The 19,202-nt window shown below is 46.2% G+C and overlaps 1 protein-coding gene across 27 annotated transcripts; it reads left to right on the top strand.

Annotated features, from left to right (window-relative positions):
* The first annotated feature begins 718 nt into the window (after nt 1-718).
* On the top strand, nt 719-19,165 carry TPD52L2 (TPD52 like 2). 27 transcript variants are annotated; one of them, XM_074604624.1, is made up of 11 exons: nt 731-848; nt 1,586-1,731; nt 2,845-2,993; nt 3,864-3,923; nt 5,442-5,501; nt 9,586-9,687; nt 13,734-13,760; nt 14,157-14,198; nt 15,489-15,537; nt 15,753-15,883; nt 17,800-19,062. In XM_074604624.1, exons 1-10 carry the CDS (start codon nt 830-832, stop codon nt 15,846-15,848), a joined length of 750 nt encoding a protein of 249 aa, XP_074460725.1. In that variant the 5' UTR covers nt 731-829; the 3' UTR covers nt 15,849-15,883; nt 17,800-19,062. The 27 variants fall into 27 exon arrangements, with proteins under 27 accessions (XP_074460734.1, XP_074460752.1, XP_074460735.1 ...); XM_074604634.1 differs by lacking the exons at nt 5,442-5,501; nt 17,800-19,062 and adding an exon at nt 16,790-17,190 and having other exon boundaries at nt 729-848; nt 1,613-1,731; XM_074604625.1 differs by lacking the exon at nt 17,800-19,062 and having other exon boundaries at nt 729-848; nt 1,613-1,731; nt 15,753-17,190.
* Nucleotides 19,166-19,202: the final 37 nt, after the last annotated feature.

The raw sequence follows: 19,202 nt of genomic DNA, 5'->3' as shown, positions 1-19,202 counted from the left end.
CACCGAAAATGAGAATAGTTGGACAGGAGACTCCAGCCGAGGGGGTTTTCAGTGAGGCGGGTCGTCCAACGGGTGGAAGCAGAGCGGCCCAAGGCTTCCCCGCGCCCTGGGGCCCTTCTCAAAGCCGAAGCAGACATGGAGGCTGCGCCGCCGGGGCAGTTTGGGCTCCCGCTGCCCCTCCAGCCCCTGCAGAAGGACCGAGCGGGCTGGTGGCCGGGGGCCGAGGAAGAGGAAGGGAGAAACCCTCCTCTCCCGCCATCGCTTCCCCCTGCGGCGGCTGCAGGTGGCACCACCTGGAAACCCGCGTTCGCGAGGCACATCTGGAGGTGGGACACGGCTCCCAGATGTGCCGGTGGAGGGAAGGGGGCTGTTTGGGGGCCCACCCGGGAGCCCCAAACCCTGCGGGGGCTGGTGGGTGGGGAGGGCAGGCAGCGGGGTTCGTTACCGCGGCCAATTAGCAGGGTTAATTAACGCGCAGGGCGGGAGAAGGCGGCCGCAGCGTCCCCCGGGCCGGGTGACAGGCCCCGGGCGGCCCGTGCCGCTGCTGCCCCCTTTCCTCCGGCCGGCGGCACCGCACCGCCGCCACCGCCCAGCACCATGACGTCACCCCCGGCACCGTGACGTCACCCCGCCCTTTCCCGGCGGGGAAGGGAACGTGGCGCCGTCGCCGTGGCGACGCGGCAGGTGACGCGCTCTCCCCGCGACCCTCCCCGGAAGTGGGCGGGGCGGCGCGGCGCTGATTGCGTCACCGGGGGGGGCGGTGGCGGCGGCGGCGGCGGCTTCTTCTCCTTCTTCTTCGGCGGCGGCTGGACGGGTCCGGGGTGCCGCCATGGAGAGTGCCAGCCAGGGTAGGGGCGGCGGAGGGAGGCAGCGCTTCAGCCCCCGGGGACGGGCTTTCGCCTCCGGTCGCCTTGTGGTGGGGGCGCCCGGGGACGGAACGGGCCCTGACGGGGGGAGACGGGCCCTGAAAAGGGCGGCCCGGAATGGGGGAGACGGGCCTTGACGGACGCCGCCGTGAGGGGAGAGGCGGCCCCGAGGGAGACGGGGGGCCGCCGTCCGTAAGGGAAGAGGCGGCCCTTCGGGGGGGCCGCCGTGAGGGGGGAGCCGGCCCCCGGGGAGACGGGATGGGGGGCGGCTGCTATGAGGGGAAAGGCGGCCCCCGGGGAGTAGAGAGCTGGCCCGGCAGACGCCGAGCCTGTGGGCCTCTCTGGGCGCTGCTGGCTCCAGGGCCCCGCGGAGGACGCTGGCGACTCGTCCCAGGGTCCCCCTCCCCAGCCCCCGGGGCTTGTCCCCACCTCTCCAGGGCTTGTCCCGTCCCCGTCCTGTCCCCCCACCCTGCCGGCTGGCATGGGCCCTGCGGGTATTCAGCAGCTGGTGCTGGGCAGAGGAGCTATTTTTGACAAGCAGAGCAGCGCTTGTGTCGCTTATGAGAGATGCTCATGGAGGAAACCCCGCTGGAGGTTTCTCTTCCTCTCTCTGTGAAGCCCCCGTCTTCATCTTTCCCATCAGACTGCCCGGGTTTGCATAAATTGCTTCGCTTGCTGGCTGCTCATTCTGTCTGCCCTCTGCTCCTTGTCTGTGACAGATATCAACCTTAACTCTCCCAACAAAGGTCTGCTATCGGATGCCATGACAGATGTTCCTGTGGATAGCGCGGCTTCGGCCAGGACCGCTGCACCCCAGGGACTGACTCTCGCTGAAGAGGAGGAGTTGAGATCTGAGCTGGCGAAGGTAATGGGGCACTGGTGTTTGTCAGGGGACGCAGTTGTGCTCCACTGCGGAAGAACAAAGCTACCGGAGGAGGACTTGGGGGTTTTTTTGTTTTTTTTTTTTTTTTTTAATTTTGCAGTGATGTTACCTTTGGATCTCTTGCCTAATTGTTAAAATGCACAAAGCTGGCAGATACTTCAAACACTGTGGCTGGTATGTTGCCTGCTCTTTCCCAGAACAACTTAATTTAGAGCTGTAAGGAAATAAGTGGCTTTTGATGCTGTGAGCTTAATCTAAGCTTTTAGCTTCATTTGAAGCAAGAAAACACTTTAAACAAATGGTAAGCAAAAGAAATTTGTTTTTCCTTAGGAAGCTGAAACAACAGAGCACTTCACATACTTTCTTTTTCTACCTTTTTCTCTTAAATATTTATTACACTTTATAGCCAACTATTTTTGATGCCTACATGCTTTTGAAGAGCTGAGGGTTTGTAATGTAATATCCTCAATTTTGGGCGCCTTTGGGGGTTTAAAGCTCAGTTTATAATTTCTATCTGAAATGTCGCTGAAAATAATTGCAGCAGTTCTTCTTAGTCCTTTCTTTTATTCTTTGACTTGCAAGTTCTAGCAAGGGAGGATTTTGCTACTCTGGGTGGTCAGGCACATCTTGGTGAGCTGTGGTTAAAGTAGAAATGAACCCTCTCTGCATGGAAATAACTTGAGAGTACTTTGGAAACGTTGTAAGAAAGATTTCTGAGGAAAAACTCTTTGCTTTAATGACATCAGAGTAAAAGAATCATGAGATAGAAAGCTTAGTTAATAAGGTTTGGCAACTGATTTTTATCTACCATTGAAATTACAAAGCCGGAAATGAGCTCTGTTAATCCTGGTGCCATTAAGTTGCCTGTACAGTGACTTGTATGGATATTTTCCCAATTGAAGTCTGAGCTATAGGCCTCCCATTCCAGCACCCTTCATGTTCAGTTGAATGGTTCTGCATGTACCTGATGTTCCTAACAATTCTTTAAATTCATGTTAATGAAGTCCTGCTAATTTTGAGGGAGGTAGAAAGTTGGCTTAATTTTCAGAATCTCATTGAGCTGTGATTTAGGCCAAACCTCTACCTCTCTCTAAGGTTGAAGAAGAAATTGGTACTCTCAGGCAAGTTCTGGCTGCTAAAGAGAGGCACTGTGGAGAGCTGAAGAGGAAGCTAGGTTTGACTCCCTTGGATGGGTTAAAGCAAAACTTGTCTAAAAGCTGGCACGATGTCCAAGTCTCCACTGCGTAAGTGTTACTTGTGTTGCATGTTTCAGATTTAAATATGACTCTATATTAATTATTTCCCAGCAGCATATTCCAGGACTCTTCCAAGTGGCTGCAGGCTTTTGCTCTGATGGGTTTGTAGAGTAAAAGGCAGTCAAAACCATTCATTTTGTTGCTATCGTGTGTCAATGTCTTTATGTCGGCATAAACAGAAGTTTCATGTCTGTGATCTGGATAAATTGTAGCTGGATGCTCTTTCCCATGATGTTGGAGATCTAGATCACCACTTAACAGTTCAGTTTGTCCATTTCTACCTGTTCTTTGAGATGCAGGCAACTGCTACCTTGTTCTGAACTCAGGCTCAAAGAGAAGTGCAAGAAGTTTCAAAGCTCTGCTGCATAGTGCTAGTTTAGAAGCTATTTCCAGAGTCGTATAGGCTGAATTAAAAAGCCTGCACTTCCTAGGAAAAAATTCTGTAATGCTAGTGCGCATTACACATAGTCATTTCTGCGTAAAGATCTGAAATTAGACTGACTGTTCCTGAATAGGCATTAAGGGCATGATCACTGCAGGGCTTGACAGTGCCAAAAGGAGACTCAAAGAGGTGAGTTTGACCCTGCAGTTGTGCCCAGATGTAAGGGACTCTCAGTGCCCATAGAGAGATCGTTCAGTCGAAAAAGTCTCATGTAACTTCACTGGGACTTGGAGATACTGACAGTGCTACTGCAGAGCAGATTGTTGAGCTGTTCACCTCACTGTTTAGTCTTTTCCTTATCTTTCCCTCCTACACTCCTGCCTGATTTCTGTTATTCCTTTGTAACTGAAATCTGTGTCATTGTCTTCTAAGAAATGAATATTGAAGTTATATTCATTAACACTTTCTGTTTCTAGTTATGTGAAAACATCTGAGAAACTTGGAGAGTGGAATGACAAAGTGACACAGTCTGACTTGTGAGTGCCTCGGGCTCCTCAGCAACACCTCCTTGCTCCTTGCTGCGTTCCCCGATTTGTGCTGCTACTTGTTCTCACAGGCATCAGGGGTTGACTGGGAGCTGGAGGCATGGTGAAGCAGGACTGTTATTAGCAGCATGCCTGGCTTCCAGCTATAAGCATTCCTCAGTTGCAGAGGAGATGAGTAAAAGTTCCTGCTATCATCTCTCTTGTAGTCTTGCTATTGCAGAATGGAAATTCCAATCAGTTACCAGACCACATCTTAAAAAAATTATGCAAAAAATTAACCACAGTTTCCCTTTAGCTGGTTATTGGTAGGTTAATCAGTTATCGGGTGTCTTATTAGTGAAACTCGTATCTTTACTGTGAAACTATTTCTCTTCTTGTGAGCAGATGTGGTAGGAATCAGTTTGATTATTGCCTTTCTGTACAGCCACAGGGGAGGTGCCTGAAGGCATTTACTTGTAGCTGAAAATAGGGGCTGTGCAAATGCAAATATATATATATTAGCTTTTGGAAGCCGCCATGTAGTGGCTCTTCTGCATTGATGTATGTGACCCTTTTTGATTATATCAATGCTAAAAGCCATGAATTTTAGTCTTTGCAGTATATATGAGCAGGTGAGAAATGCAGACAAAGAACATCTATCTGCTTTTGTCTCTAGAATACATTCTTTGATGATATTAGACCTCCATTCATATTAGAGACACGAATCACTTTGATTCCTGCTGCGTAGCTGAACATAAGGGAGACATTGAATGTTTTCTGCACTGAAGATTCTCTCCCTTCTATGCCTTGTATTGAAGGAGATGATTATTTAGCTAAGAGGAGAATGTGGGCTGGAAATGTCTCGTCAGTAGGCAAGATGGCACTGATCTAATTGGGGAGAGTTATACTTCTGGGTGATGTGGACTGCCTGTGAAACGTCACCTCCTCTGAGCGCTTCGGTGTGTTGTCTGAGCTGGCAGCAGATGCTTTCTGTGATTCTTGTATTTGTTCTGTACCTGCAGTGTTAATTCTCATAACCCCTAAGGTACTGTTTTCTATGTAGCAAAACATGATTTCTAAAGATTAGAAAATGAAACTAAGTTTAATGGTTTATCCAGGTCATGCTATATTGGTAAAATGTAGCTTTGGGTGTGGCAGTCAGATTTTATTTTTTTTGGCCTTGAGTTCATTTCACTACTCTGTGTTCTTAGTATATAGCCACCACACAGCATGTAGGAAGGTAACAGAAGATGCAAAGTCTGTGAATTCTTGACACCTAAACTGCAGGCTTTGTTTCTTTGTGCTCAGGGTTTGAATGTGCTTAAATGAGGAAGAACCCAGGGCTTTAGGTGTCTTCCCCCGCTCAAACAACAGCTCTCTTCCTTCTGGCTGTAACAGAGAAGGGTGGAAGCTATTGTCAGAGAAATAAAACCTATGGTATTGTAACGAGATGCTAATAATGTGGGAAGTGTCAAAAGAAGCATCTGTAGTAAGTCTCGGCACTGTATCTAACCTCCATTGTGTTTGTAGATATCTTTCAGCCAGCAGCACACTGGAGGACTGGAATGAAAAATTAACTCAATCAGAAGCGTGAGTGTCTTAACCTTCAGCGTTAGCAAATGCTTTCATGAGAGTCTGCTGTCACTAACGTTCTGTGCCCCTTCTCACAGTTCCTCTGCTTTGACTAGGCCTATTTAAACATTTCTTTTTTCTAGCTATCACTTTTTTAGCCCAATAAATGCCTTTTCTGGGAGAGGGAGCTTTTCCTTATGTCAGTACTTAAATGATGTCATTTTAGTCCACGTGATAGTCTGCCTGCTCTCAGAGGAGAACTGGCTGAAGCCACTGGGTAGCTGAGATCTTTGCACCACATGTTATATCTTCAGCTGACAAGCTGTGGAATAACCAGACTGACCTCTTCTTACCCTCAACATGCTCTGTAGGAAGCAGGAGCTTTGGTTTTTGCTGCGGTACCTCATGAGAACAAATAGAGCTGTAGTGTCCAAAGCAATTGTTCTGGCACGTTGGGGCCCAAATGGACTTGAATGGGTTAAACCTCACAGCTGTTATACTCCAGTTGTTGGCTGTGAAGGTCCCTCAGCCACGTTTTTATTAAATGCCTAGAATTAAATTCTCATCTGGACTAAATTATGGAAGCATATTATGGAAGTTAGCCTTTGTCCTTCTCACTACGTCTTTCCCACAGTATATCGGGGAATCCTTTGCAGTGATGCGGGGGAGCAGGCAGGTAGTGTTGTTTCCTGAACTGATTTAAACTATGGTGAGGTAGGAGTATGAAATCCAGTCCTTTGAGCTGGCTTGTTATTGGCAGCGTGTCTGTGAACAGAAGGTTTTCTTCGTGAGGTGGGTGAAAGATGAGCAGAGATAAAAAGAAGGAGTATGAGAAGAAACTTTCAAGTGTGCAGGTCTACTTTCAATGTTCTGTGTATGTTTTCTAGATTAAGAAGGTGTAAACTGTCACTGTTTCACTTGCTAAGTAGGATGACCTTGGTTTTTGTGCTTGGTGACAGTGTGACTGACTCCAGCAGTGTTTAATCAGAGTTCCTCCCTGGGTGTGCCTGCTAGAATAGAAAACTTCTCGTTATATCTGTTTCCTTGTACATAGTAAGTGCCAGAAATGTGGCGGAAGCGTGCTTTTGTAGAGCACTTAAAGCCTGAATAGCTGTGGCACGCTAGTTTTCCTGCTTGCTTTGGCACTAGACAGAGTGACAATTCTTGCTAGCAAGGTAGATGCTGATTAAAATGGGGAAGTGAGGGGGATTGAAAGGTATGATCCCAGCAACGTTTCAGAAAACAAACAGAAAACAGAAACTCCGTCTAAAGCTCAGTAAATGTGAAGAGTCAAGTTCAAGAAATCCAAGGATGAGGTTTTATTCATATATTTTGGGGGTTTTATGCAAATGCATCCTCTTTCCTGTTTCAGAGTTTCTCTGCATTGTAACTAATGAGCATCCTGACTGAACTGGGAATGGGCTGAACTCCTGACCTTATTGTGCTTTGGTGCGCTGCTGAATTTCCTGGTAGTTCCCAATCCTGGCCACAGACTTGCCCTCTGCAAGCAGTACATAGACAGGACAGAAATCATCCCAATCTGTTCCCAGCTTGTTTCATTGTAACCAGGATGCAACATGGCTTCGATGGTTTGTGTACTTAACCAGACCACACAAATGGCAATCACTGGATAAGAGCAAGTGAGGGGAAGCTGGTATTAATGGATAAAGGAGGATTTGAGGGTGCAGGTCTGGCTTCTCCCCGTCAGGGTTTATAGGAGAGGGGTGCATCCTCTGGTTTGAGTACCAGAGGATGAACGCCATAGGGCATAGGTCACTTCTGCAGCTTCTGCTGCTGCCAGCTGCCTGTTAGTAGAGCAAGGTATTAATCAGAGCTCTTATTTATTTACTCCCAGATTTGGATTGTTCTATTGTGCTTTGTACTGCTGCTAAGGGAAAAAAGTGAGTGATTGTGAATTTAAAGCCATGGTAAACCTGGCTGTGTCTCTTGCAAGGAGAATAGTTGCGCTTCTAGGTCAGGGCTGGGCGTAGTTAAGTTGCATTAAAGTCTTGTATAACCTGATCCCTGGTTGTCACAGATGCAGCTCCACATGTGTGTCTGACAGCAGTTCTGGGTTAAAGAGCTTCTCATCTTGGCTGCACTCTCCTGGCTCTGCCTCCTGCGTTGCAGTGGTGGAGGTGTGTACGTGTGTGTGGGAGCTGTGGATGTAGGATTAGACTGCTGGCGATCTGATCTGGCTGCTGCTGTCTTTTCTTCTTCCAAGTTTATATTTCAGCCGCATCGTTTCCTTGGTCTAGACCACTGTGTCAGCACAAACAGTTGTGCTGGCATTGCGAAGGAGCACATTTAGTCAGAAGGAGCAGCGCGTGAATGCTAGATCTTCAGTTATCTTACGAATACAGCTGGCAAGTGTGGAAAAAGCAGTTGGAAAATCTCTGGCCTTTATCTGCTGAAGTTTGCAGCGTGTGCATGAAGTGATGGTGTCCTTTGAGTCTGTAAACCATTCCTCTCACTGCTTCTCTGGTGCTCAGTGCTGATTTCTGAGAGTTGAATGCCAAGCAGATGTAGAAGTTAGCACAACATACTTCAGTGAGCATGAGGTCTTTGATGTTTCTGTTAGGCAGCTGTAAATCAAACCCCATGATAGGACTCAGTCAGCTGGGGAGGAGCCTGACTGCTGAAGGGGTTTGAGATCCTCCTCTTCCAAAGCAACTTTGGCCCTAGGGTTCCACAGCTATTGCGATAGGAAGGCACGTGTAAGAGCAAGCGGTGTTGGTGCTGACCAGTTCACTCCTGACTTGTCCTTAAATGACTGCTTCTTGCAAAAGATTGTGCTGTGGAGAAACAGTGTTGAGACCTCGCTGTTGGGCCACACTCAGGTTATTCTGGGGTCACTGAATTCAAGAGAAATTGGTCTGAAAAATGTTTGTTATAGGAATTTTCTTTCAGGAGCAGGAAGAGGGAAGGTAAAGCTGATGCAGTTTTGCCCTCTTCTGCATAAGTCTCGTATACATTCTTGATTCAGAAATACTTGATACTTGGTTGTGGTCTTAAACAAAAAAAACCCCACAACAACAAAAAAACCAACATGTTGTAATTGGTATTGCTTGAATCCAGTTCAGGTGCTGCGGTGCTGTCTCCTGCACTTCTGTCTGGAGAGAATGAGATATAAATAAGTCAGCTGTCATCGTGGTGCTTCTACGCTTGGGAGCTCAGGCATGAGAAAGGAGGTTAGGCTGTTTATAATGCCCTTCTAAATATCCTAGTCAGGCAAAAAAATAATCTCAAGCTGAAATATTTGGAATAAGAAAACTTCCCTTAAATTGTTGGGCTTGTTTTCCAGCCTAAGTCTTTTCTTTTTTTTAATAATTTGAAGAATGCCATAAATCTAGATGTTAATCACCAACTGTGGAATAGCTTAGAGAGGATCAGTTAATGAAAGTGGCTCAAAGAATCTTTGTTCCTGAGACTAGTCTCATGTGAAGGAAACAACGGTTCTCAAGTGTCTGTCTTCTCCAGCTCTGGTACAAACTGAAATGTAATCAGCTGACAAATACAAGCTGTCAGACTTCTTATGTATTGTGGTTAATGGTAACTGATAGGAAACTTCTCTACCAATTTATTTCAAAACAGCAAGTTGTAGAGATAATGCAGATTCCTCTATTTCTTTCCTATCCGGTGATGTTAGTCTTGCCTCTTTCCTCTGTAACCTAACACTACAACAAATGCTATAACTTCTTCAAGGCTACAAGCATATTGTAGAATAGGTTCATAGACTTATTTTTTTTCAAGGAGACCAAAAGATAGTTGTAGAGCAAATAGGATCCGATGCTATGGTGTTTCCACATGGGAATTTGGGGCTGGTCATTCATTTTCTTCCCCCCACCCCCCCATGTTTGTCAGATTTAAGAACATATGGTCAAAATGGTGAAGTGAGTATATAGAAAGGTTTATCCTACACTTGCTGCCACCTTAAAACTTCCAGTCTTTGAATATGTGCAAGACTGGAAGGGCCTCTTTCGGTGGAGTCAGTGCAGCTCACTAACCTAGCTTCTTTCCTTTAATATGGAAGGGGAGGGTGTGCTTCTTGCTTTCAGGTGCTACCCATTAGTTCAATTTATGATGTTCTTTTTCTATTTAGTTATAAGAAGACCCAAGAAACCCTTTCCCAGGCAGGACAGAAGACTTCAGCAGCCCTTTCCAATGTAGGTTCTGTTATCAGCAGGAAACTTGGTGACATGAGGTAAGATTTCTGTTTTGCGCTCTGGTGCTTTGATCTTGTTTTCAAACAGTAATGAGACTTTAGACAATAACTAGGCTTTTTTCCATTTTTCTGCTTAGTTGGCAGTACATTGCTGTTGATGGTCTACCTTCTCCTGTTTAGCCTTGTACATCGCAGTTTAGGACAGATTGAACACTTATTAAAGACTTCATGGGATAAAATCTGTTCTAAGGCATTTAAGTTTGATTTGGGTTAGGAGAACTGACAGAACGTTTTTAGCAGCCTTCCCCTTTTAACTATCCAACAGTTTCACTGCAGCTTTTACATCATATGTAAGAAACTGGTATTAAAGCTTACCTTTTCCATTCATTATTGGATTGTGGAAGTGTGTTTTCTCAGCGTTACTGTTTAGGATTAGAAAGGGGTCATCACTCCTGTGCTCTGTTATGCTTTAAAATGGGGCAAAGTCTGGATAATGCATTTCATGCAGTTTCCAGTCCTGTGTGTCAACTTTCCTTGGAGAAGGGCGGTATGCCTTCCAGGCACAGTTATGTCATGTTGATTGGAAGATACTAATTGATTCAGAAGATCGTGACAACATAAAAAAGTTCTTGTGGTTGGTGGTTATCTCGATTGCTTAAGCAGATGACCGCTGAAGGGGTTGCAAATTTAAACCTCTCTGAATTGGAAAGTAGAGGGCTGGTTCCCTCGGTTGCAGACTGAGGTTCTTGCTTTGAGTTTCTCAGCTGTGCAAAGTTCAAGGTTAGAATTGGTGATTTACCTCATCTTCAGAAATTTAAGCTAAAGATTGCTTCCCCATTATTGGCAACGTCCAAGTTTTTCATGCAGAATACCGTGTCCATGTTTGTTTGTTTTTTTTTTTTCTTGGAAATGAGAATGAGAGCTATTTCTGAATTTGCAGCCTGTCTAGGCTACTGGGGAAGTATTCTTAGAGTTTGTGTTTAACATGTTGTACCAGATCTTGGATTGAATGGGTAGCTGTCATTCTTTGTAGGGAATTTCCTATTCCACTGTGGCTGGGACTATCCAAGTGGTAAGAACTTGTTGGCCTCTGATCACGTAGTACTGATTTATTCTAGTGCTGTCCTCAGAGTTATTTACTGTGTTCCTGGAGGGTAATTTTTGGTGAGTGTTTTCAGTAGCTCACTTCTCTGAATTTGGCAGAGGACTAGCTGGCTTCCTACCCTTTGCAGTATTCAAGTTTTAACTTTTCTTTCCTGGAAACTGCCTAGTCCGCTGGAAGAAGAGATTTGCATGTAATCACAGTACATTACAGATACTGGCACAAGATGTGGTGGTAACATGTTATGCTAAACTGAAAAGTGAAGTAAATTTGGGGCCAAACTTCTGTAGTCTGGTCAGGCTGTTGTGGCAAAGGATGGGAACTGTGCTTTTGGGACCAAACGGGTAACTTGTGAACCAGTGTTGCCACTGGAAGAAGCCGTTTTGGCAGGCTTTGTCCTGCCTGTTGTCTTTTGGTTGGGAGAATGCTGTTCACCATGCAGCTGCAGAAATGTTTGTGCCATCCCAGGAGCAGGTAATGGAAAGAAAGGATGCATGGCTGAAAGAGTGTGCTTGTTACTCCTGGTGACAGAGCTGCTCTGACATAGTCGTAGTGAAAACTGGCTGGGGATGCTGGCCTGGATGACTACAAACAAGTCAGACCTTTGCAGCAGTGGTATTGCTCAGCATTCATCACCAATTTAAACATCTGCATTCTGTTTTATAGCTAATACCTTGGGTGATGTATTATGAAATAGAGGCAGCTTCTGTCTTATCACTCGGGAATCCCTGCCAAAGTTATTTCAGCAGGATTTGCTTTCTTTATGTGGCCCTATGGGGGAACACAGTAATGATTTTTTGTTAAGACTTTCAGTTTTTCTGTCTGCATATAAACAGACTTCTGTCTCCTGTACTGCATTCAAGTCTTGATATTTCCGATTCTGAATAAGGTTTAACTCTGAGCATAAGTTTCTGCAGGAGTTGTCCCACTTCCTACCCTTGCCAGGTGAAACTGTGACTGGTGTTCTGATATGTGAGCAGAGCTGAGGAGGAGTGAAGTCTGTTGTATTGTTGTGATCACGTCTCTGAACAAGTGGGGGTGATCTTTTTTTCCCAGAGAATCCATACAGGCCTCGTAGCCTACACTGCAACCTCTGTTACTGTACTTTCTTTTTTCCTCTTACACTACAAATTCACTTGTAAAGCAGGTTTATTTTCCATCACTGGAAGTGTTGAGATAACAGAAGGGATTTCCTTGTTTAGTCAGCCTTCACCGGTTGATAAATGCAAGGAAGGCACGATGAATGGGGCAAACACCTCCAATACATGGAGGGCGTAGTCATAATTCCATTAAAAATGCTTGGACCAAAGTGCTATGAAATACAAGTAATGTGTCCCTGGGTTAAGTCTTTAGGGTTGCTGTTTTCTGGTCAAAATAACTTTAAATGTTATAGCTGTGAATTGTAAGGAGACGTTGTGAAGATAATGTGGTAACTGCACGCCAGTTGCATTAGTGCTGCTGCTGTATTAGCTTGCCTTGAGGGGAGAAAATGTAGCTTAATTAGTGGGTGGGACTCTTCCAAATTCTGGCCAGTTCAGCTTTTTCTGTTATCTCCACTTACAGTTAAAAAGTAAATTGGCTTTTAGATGTTCTGTTCCTGCGTTTTACTGACCCTAGTAAACTGCTAAATTGGAAGTGTTTTCTTTTTGTTGATAACAGCTTGCTTTGTCGTTTTATGTCCCCCAATACACTTCACGTTGCCTGAAGTTTGCTGCTGTACATAATACTACAAGCAAATTCATTGTGAAATGTTAGCCTGAGCCCCAAAGGTGCCTGCAAATTCCTGAATTTACATAAACTTTAAATCCTTGTGAAAGGAGGAAAAGGGTTACTGCTGTGTCGGGGCCAAGATACTGAACAGATGATCCAGTGCTTGTGGTATTGCATACAGAGTAGCATGATGCATGGATGTATGTTATCTGTGTTCTCCTTTAAGCAAGAGTAAGTAGAAAGTTAACTTATTTTGCATGCAAAGACAGCATTTCAAGGAGTCTACCTACCCTGCCAAAGAGCTGACTTGGATGCATGGGGAAATAAAACCATAAAGCCTAACGTCTTCGCTCTGGCTGTAAAGAACAGCCCGTGTACCCCTTTCCAAGGTACTTAAGATCCAACTTGCCATGACTGCTTCCTGCTGCAGAGACAAAAATTATATTTAAGTGGAATAAAACACTGCTTCTGGTAAAAGAAGCTCCTTTAGAGCCTCCTAGTAATCTTACTACTAGAAGTAGGAAATCTCGGTCTGTTATTTCAGACTACCGAGATGCTACTGCATTGCAAAATCACTTGTGGAAATCTGGTAACCTGTGGGCGGGTAGTTTGCCTTGAAACCTAAAAACGGGCAAGAAGGTTGTGGGGTAAACATGATACCTCTTATCCAGATGCTTTTATCTTTATTATGCGGAGATGTGTTTGTTCTCTGAGCTGTAACTTTTGAGATCTGCAGGCTTGGCAAGATAGTGTGCAGGTATCTGTTGCAGGTTCCTGTTACAGAAATTCTCAACCAGAGTCCTAGCAATGCTGTCCTTGTGTGAGAGCTCATGGGGGGGGAAATGGGGAAAGGAGGTATCTTTACCAAAGTATTTAGCGCTTGATAAAACCCTCAGGTTAGGAAAATGTGCCCTTAAAAAATAAAAAAATCACATGAAAGTAATGTATAGGGGTAGGTAAAATGTTCGGGGGGGGGTTGCTGTTGTTGCACACCCACTCCTTTCCCTCCCGAGCACCCTGGCTCTTAAGTTGCTGTAGGTGCTGTTATTGTTCTCTGAAAAATGTCTTAGCTTGGCTTGAGTTAATGAAAAGCATTTGGTTTCTGCTTGCTTCCGCAATTTATTTTGAGAGGCTTCCTCCTGGGTAGTTGACTTGGCTGCCCTATGATCCTATGACCGTGTCCTTGCTTAGCTGCCCTGCATTTAGTGTTGAGATCCGAACAAGTGTCTGATTGTTGCTTCCCTTTCTCCCTGCTGCCTGCGGCTCCTCCCAGGGCTCACCCCTTCTCGCATTCCTTTAGGTAAGATATTCTTCAAGGCTGCTAAAAGAGCAGACGTTTCTATGCCAGGCCCTTGCAGATGTTAAAGGGGAAGCTGATTATTTAAGCCTTGCCTACACTTTTGACACAGATTGAGAAACCTGTCACAAACCAATGCCCTATAATTGACTTTTGTATCACAGTTGCAGTTTGCAGTTAAATATTTGTGCTTACTGTCCTATGTCTAGAAAAACTAAGTTCTGGGCTGCAGCTGTTAAATGAGGGAAGAAAGGGCTGGCTCTTGCCGCTTTGGTTGTCCACAGCAGGCTGTGTGTGTACAGTGAGTGCTTAAGAACCAGGGGTACGCTGCTTTTGCACGGTGTCTGTCTAAAATTGTCATTTAACTCTTTCCTCCTTATTCTGAATGCTTCCGAGTAGCAGTTACTCCATTCGCCACTCGATAAGTATGCCAGCGATGAGGTAATGTAGCAAATACCCGTGTCTCCCGAGTGGGGTTGGTGGGAGAGTACAGCTGACTGTTGTTACTGGGTTTTTGGTTGACTTGTACAACTGGTTTCCTTCTTAAGCAGGCCCCACTTGGTGTATGGGGTAACCACGTCCTGCAGTTTGGGTAATTCAGGGTGGTTTTTTTTACCCAATCTCTTTTTATGGTTATTAGTCCAAGAACAACACAGGTGTTAAATGCAGTGTTGCAACTGTACTAAAGTCTAATTAAAATTTGCAGCTTGCAGGGATTACAGGGCAGGGATTACAGTCTTCCTCTCGCAACGCACTGCACAGCCATTGCTAATACCAAGATGAATCCTAACTTGAACCCTCAGTCTCCAGCGTGGAAGCTCAGTGCCCTTCTCACGTGCCCTTGTGCTGCATTAGGTGGTGATCTCTGTGCAGGAGAAATGACTGGCAGGGCTGGATGAGGCCCACAGAAGCCCGCCCTCTCTTCATCCTCGTTCCAGATTAACAGAGGTTATTTTATAGGCACAGATATAAAGTGACGCTTTTGAACGAAAATAACTTAGATGAGGCTAGTCATCTCCCAGTGCTCCCACAGCTTAGCCTGGGGAGAGCAGCTCTGTGTGAGTAATTGCCCAGTCCCAGCGCACAGTGCTGAGCACTCCCCTGGAATCATTTGCAAGTAAAGGAGCTTGTTATGTTGTCAAACAATGGACCTGGATTTCTTGCTAGAAATAAGAAATACTCTGAGTAATTTATTACACTGTGGTTTTTATGAACATTTCGTGATGCAAATGATCACTCCTGTAGTAATAAAGCTGCCCATAAGTACAGGCACACAGCCCTTGCCCGTCTTGCCCATGGGATGTATAATATGGAAAACTGAAGCCTTTTGTTTTAAATCCTTTTCAGCTTTTCCTTTCCATTATTTAAGACAGCATGCTTTTAGTTGGAAGCCTGGTAAAACTTAAGAGCTAGTTTCTTCTCTACTTATTGTGCATTGATTCCCTAGTGAACTAGGACTTGTTTCCCTTAACATTTTAGCTTAAGCAATTGAGTGGATTGCGTGTGGTATAAATGTTTTCCTTCAGAGTTTGTACATGGCATTCTTGTCTGATATGCCTGAGAGATTTGTGCCAAAGGCTGTGAGGAGCTGGAAGTGTTCTGGGTGCCGCTGTCACTGCATGGGAGAGGCCAGAGAGCCCAGTCACACTGTACGATTTGATTTAATTAAGAACTAACTTGTCTTGATTTATTCTTTGTTTGTTTGTTTTTTTCCCGTCTCCTTTCTTCAAGGAATTCTGCGACCTTCAAGTCATTCGAAGATAGAGTTGGGACCATAAAGGTAACAGCCTGCTTTGTCTTGTAAACATGTAGGGTGAAGCCTCATGCAGAAACTTTAATTTCTGCAATGTTTTCCTTGTAGACTAGAATTTGCGCAAACGGCCTCTCAGATATGTGAAGTCTTTGCTACAGTAGGTGACCTTGACAAGGGGGAGTCGACTTGTTATTCTCCGTGCTGGTTTCTTGTTATCCTAACTCTCTCTTCTCTCCTTTCAGTCCAGAGTGGTGGGCAGCAGGGAAAACAGCACCGATGGCCTCCACTCCCCCTCGGGAGCCGGAGACAACCCTCCACAAGACAACGCTCCTTTTTAGACCTGCGATGTGGCTTTGCACGGCTGTGCACAACTGTAAGAGCCAGCCCCCTCCCTCCCAAATCTTCACAACAGCAACAACATGCGAATCCTAGAAGGGGCTGAGAGCCAGTCTGGAGAGATCCATCATTCATTCATAGACACTGCTGCTGGATCTAAGTCAAATAAAGAGAATGCAAAGTTTTGTACACAAAAATAATATTTTACACTAAAGTTTGTAGGTTAAATGTATCACTGCTGTCCTCTTGGGAGAGCATGTAAGATGGAGTTTCCTTAAAGTAGCTCAGAAATGCCAGTGGTATAGATAAAACCAGTTTTCCCTTGTCTGACCTAGCTTGGAACAGATACGTTGCCCTGAGCAGTGTGAGGAGGGCAGTTATTGGAGAAGCCAAGTGCATGGGCATCTTAGCTTCAGCTTCTGGCTACAGTCTCTGTTCGGGGCATGCCGTGCAGCTTCTCCATGAGCTCCCAGGCTTCTCCTGTTACTGTTTTCTCTGGCTCCCATTGGAGTAGGCTGGTAAATGGGGTAAACAGTTGGGTTTTTTCTGGGCTCCCAAAAGGGAAACTTCACTTAGCAGCTGCCTCGTTGTTACACTAATGCTCTAGCTTTAACAAAACTAAAAATCTTTATTTTTAAATGCAATGAACTTTAAAGAAATAAAGCTTAAAAACAACAACAACAAAAAAGCTTTGGCATCATATTAGGGAAATGCTCCCTTGGACTCTGAAACTGAATTGCAAGCCTTACATCACCTTACGCTTTACTCGTTTATGATTTTTTTTTTTCTATAGAGAAGACTGCAAGGGTTATAAAGCTGGATGTTGAGCACTGGAGTTTTGCATCATGCAGTAGTAGCAGCATGCTTATAAGCCAGTTGTTGTGTTAAATTCAGTGGTGCACTCCATTTCCTGAGTGTATGAAACTTGCTTCTCCCTTCTCAGCTTACGCCTTCGTTCTTGGAGGAAGAATTTCTGAAGGCTGCTAGCAACAGGGCCAGATTAAAAAGGCCAAAGCTGTCTCTAGCACTACGGACACCGTGTTGGAGGGTCTCTGTTCTGCTCTCTCTGGGCTCCTCCATCTGGTACATCTGACTGTCACTGGATGGGTTTTTCACTTGAAAGCCCCGGCTCTAACCTTGGTTTACAAAACTGGCAGAGAGTCAATGGAGCTCAACCGCTTCCCCCAGAGGCTGGATGTTTTGCTCTTTTGATGTCCAATTTCATTGCTCAGGAGCTGAAAAAGTGCGAGTTTTCTTCTAGAGGCCTGATCTTATTCTAGGCGAGGTGCCTCCACATAGAAATACCTGGAGTGAGCAATTCTGTGCCTTAGAGGCGAAGTGGGACTTACTCAGGTCTTTAGACTTGCTTATGTACATATCTGGGTAGTTTTAGTGGTTTACCACCCTGGAGGCGCTGAACCGTCTCTGACCCTTCTTTAGAGAAGCAAGTTTTGACACTTAGCTGCTGATTAATCTGTTTCCCCCACCCCTGCTCCCCTCCCTCTGCAGACCTGGGGACACAGGATGAAATATTAGAAGGCAGATGTACTGGCAGTAGGTGGAGTGTAGAGTGTCATTTACTGGAGCTCCTTGTTTGACTGAAACTGGCCTCCCTGCGAGGAACAGAGCCAGTGAAACGGGGACTGCTGGAGCTTGGGTAGTGAACTGTTTCTCTATACAGATAAATAGTGAGGAAACTTGTCAATAAAGCATTCCTTTGGGAGAAAATGGGGTGAATGTTCTTGTCTTGTTCCATCTAACAGTACTGAAGTCCGCTTGTAGGTGCGTGTTATGAACTTGTCAGGCAAATGCCAACTGCCTGCAGCGGAGTGAGGCGAGAAGCAACTGAAATATTCTGTTCTATCCCTCTGGCTTGTTTGTCCGCTGGCTCTCTGGATGCTTTCTCAGGAAGGGATGTACTAAATACTTACGTTATGATGTTTCCTTTTCAAGATGCCGAATGCCAGCTGGTTCCTGAGACGTACCTGCGCTCAACCAAGGGCTGGAGAGCCATGAGCCCACGCTTTTTCTCCAAGTACCATCACGTTGATCCCTTCACCACCGGTGCTGCAGGTGGAACCAGACACGTCTCCAGCTCCCTCACGCCGTTTTCCTGAGCTCGGAGCGTGGGACCGGGGTCACAGTGCAAACCTTGGCAGTGGGGGCTGAGGCTGGAGAAACTTCTAGTGTGGAAAAGCAGCAGCTGTGGCGCTGGCTAGGATTTACGGCGTGGTACCTCAGGGAATCGGCTTCTTGGAAGCTCTGGCAGTCGCTACTGATTTAAACGGTGTAGGGGGAGCAGTGAATGTATGACTGGAGTTGGGAGCTGCTCTCTTAAATTCAGAAGGGCAGCAGAGAGCAGGCAAATAGGTTGTGAGAGAGGCCAGCAGAGCTCTGTAGCCGCTCAGTGTGCTGTGCCTGGCGGGGTTTGAAGCATCTGCTTGGTGGTGAGGTTTTGGCTTTGGTTTTGTGGGGTTTGGGGGTTGGTTTGTTTGTTTTGAGAGTTTTTCTTTTGCTACTTCCGTAGTTAAAACTACACCTCCGCAGCTGTGTCTGGGAGCAAAGCGGGTGGTGTGATACCCCCCCCAGTCCTGGAGGAGACACGCTGCAGGGAGCGCCCGGGCTGCGGAGCTGGGGCCCTGAGCTCCCCTGTGACAGCCCCAGGCATGGGGGGGGCATACTTTGCCACCCCCCCAGTCCCTTCCAGCACAGGATCTCTGGTGTTTTGAAGGAAGGTTAATTAAGCCTTCCTTTCCTGGTTACGAGCTTGGCAGTGTTTTTGTCATTTCCCCATTTCTGAGCGTGCTCCTGGCAGCTCTCGCGGGTGCAAACCCCTGGTTTCCTTCAGGGCTGGGCTCCCGACTGCAGCATCCCGTGCAAAGGACGGGGGATGCAGCTTCCTTCCCTGCAAAAACCCGGGACGAGGAGCACATGAAGCCCCGGCAGCCTTGTGAGTGCCCCCCTGCTCTGTGGTAACAGGGGGAGAAGGCTTTGACAGTGATATTCCTCTTCTGTTCATCCCCTGCCAACAGCCTCAGGGCGACAGAGCAGCTCGGAGGGGCTCAGGGCAGCCGCTGTCCCAGGGCGTCCCTCCTGCCGCCTTGGAGCCTGCAGAAGGTTTGTCCTGGAGCTTTTTCAGAGTCACTTCTCTCTCCTCCCTCTTTTTCCTGTTTCTTCCCTTAAATGAAACATCCTGGTATTAAATCTACGCTAACGAGGCCAGTGTGAGAGACCCATCAGCGCTGGGATCTTTGCAGGCAGTGACAGAGCCAGCAACCAAACCAGTGTCTGCTCTTTCCTGCTCCTCTGGTTTTACCGCATGATTTTCCTTTTCTTTCGATATCGCTGGGGACTTG

This window comes from Larus michahellis, chromosome 12 (assembly GCF_964199755.1).
Source record: "Larus michahellis chromosome 12, bLarMic1.1, whole genome shotgun sequence".
NCBI classification, from domain to species: Eukaryota; Metazoa; Chordata; class Aves; order Charadriiformes; family Laridae; genus Larus; species Larus michahellis.
This window is presented reverse-complemented; position numbering and strand designations above follow the sequence as displayed.

Coding starts and splice junctions, on each gene's coding strand:
- TPD52L2 (XM_074604624.1), top strand. Junction 1,732..2,844: donor TGAGATCTGAGCTGGCGAAG/GTAATGGGGCAC, acceptor CCTCTCTCTAAG/GTTGAAGAAGAAATTGGTAC. Junction 15,538..15,752: donor ATAGAGTTGGGACCATAAAG/GTAACAGCCTGC, acceptor CTCTCCTTTCAG/TCCAGAGTGGTGGGCAGCAG.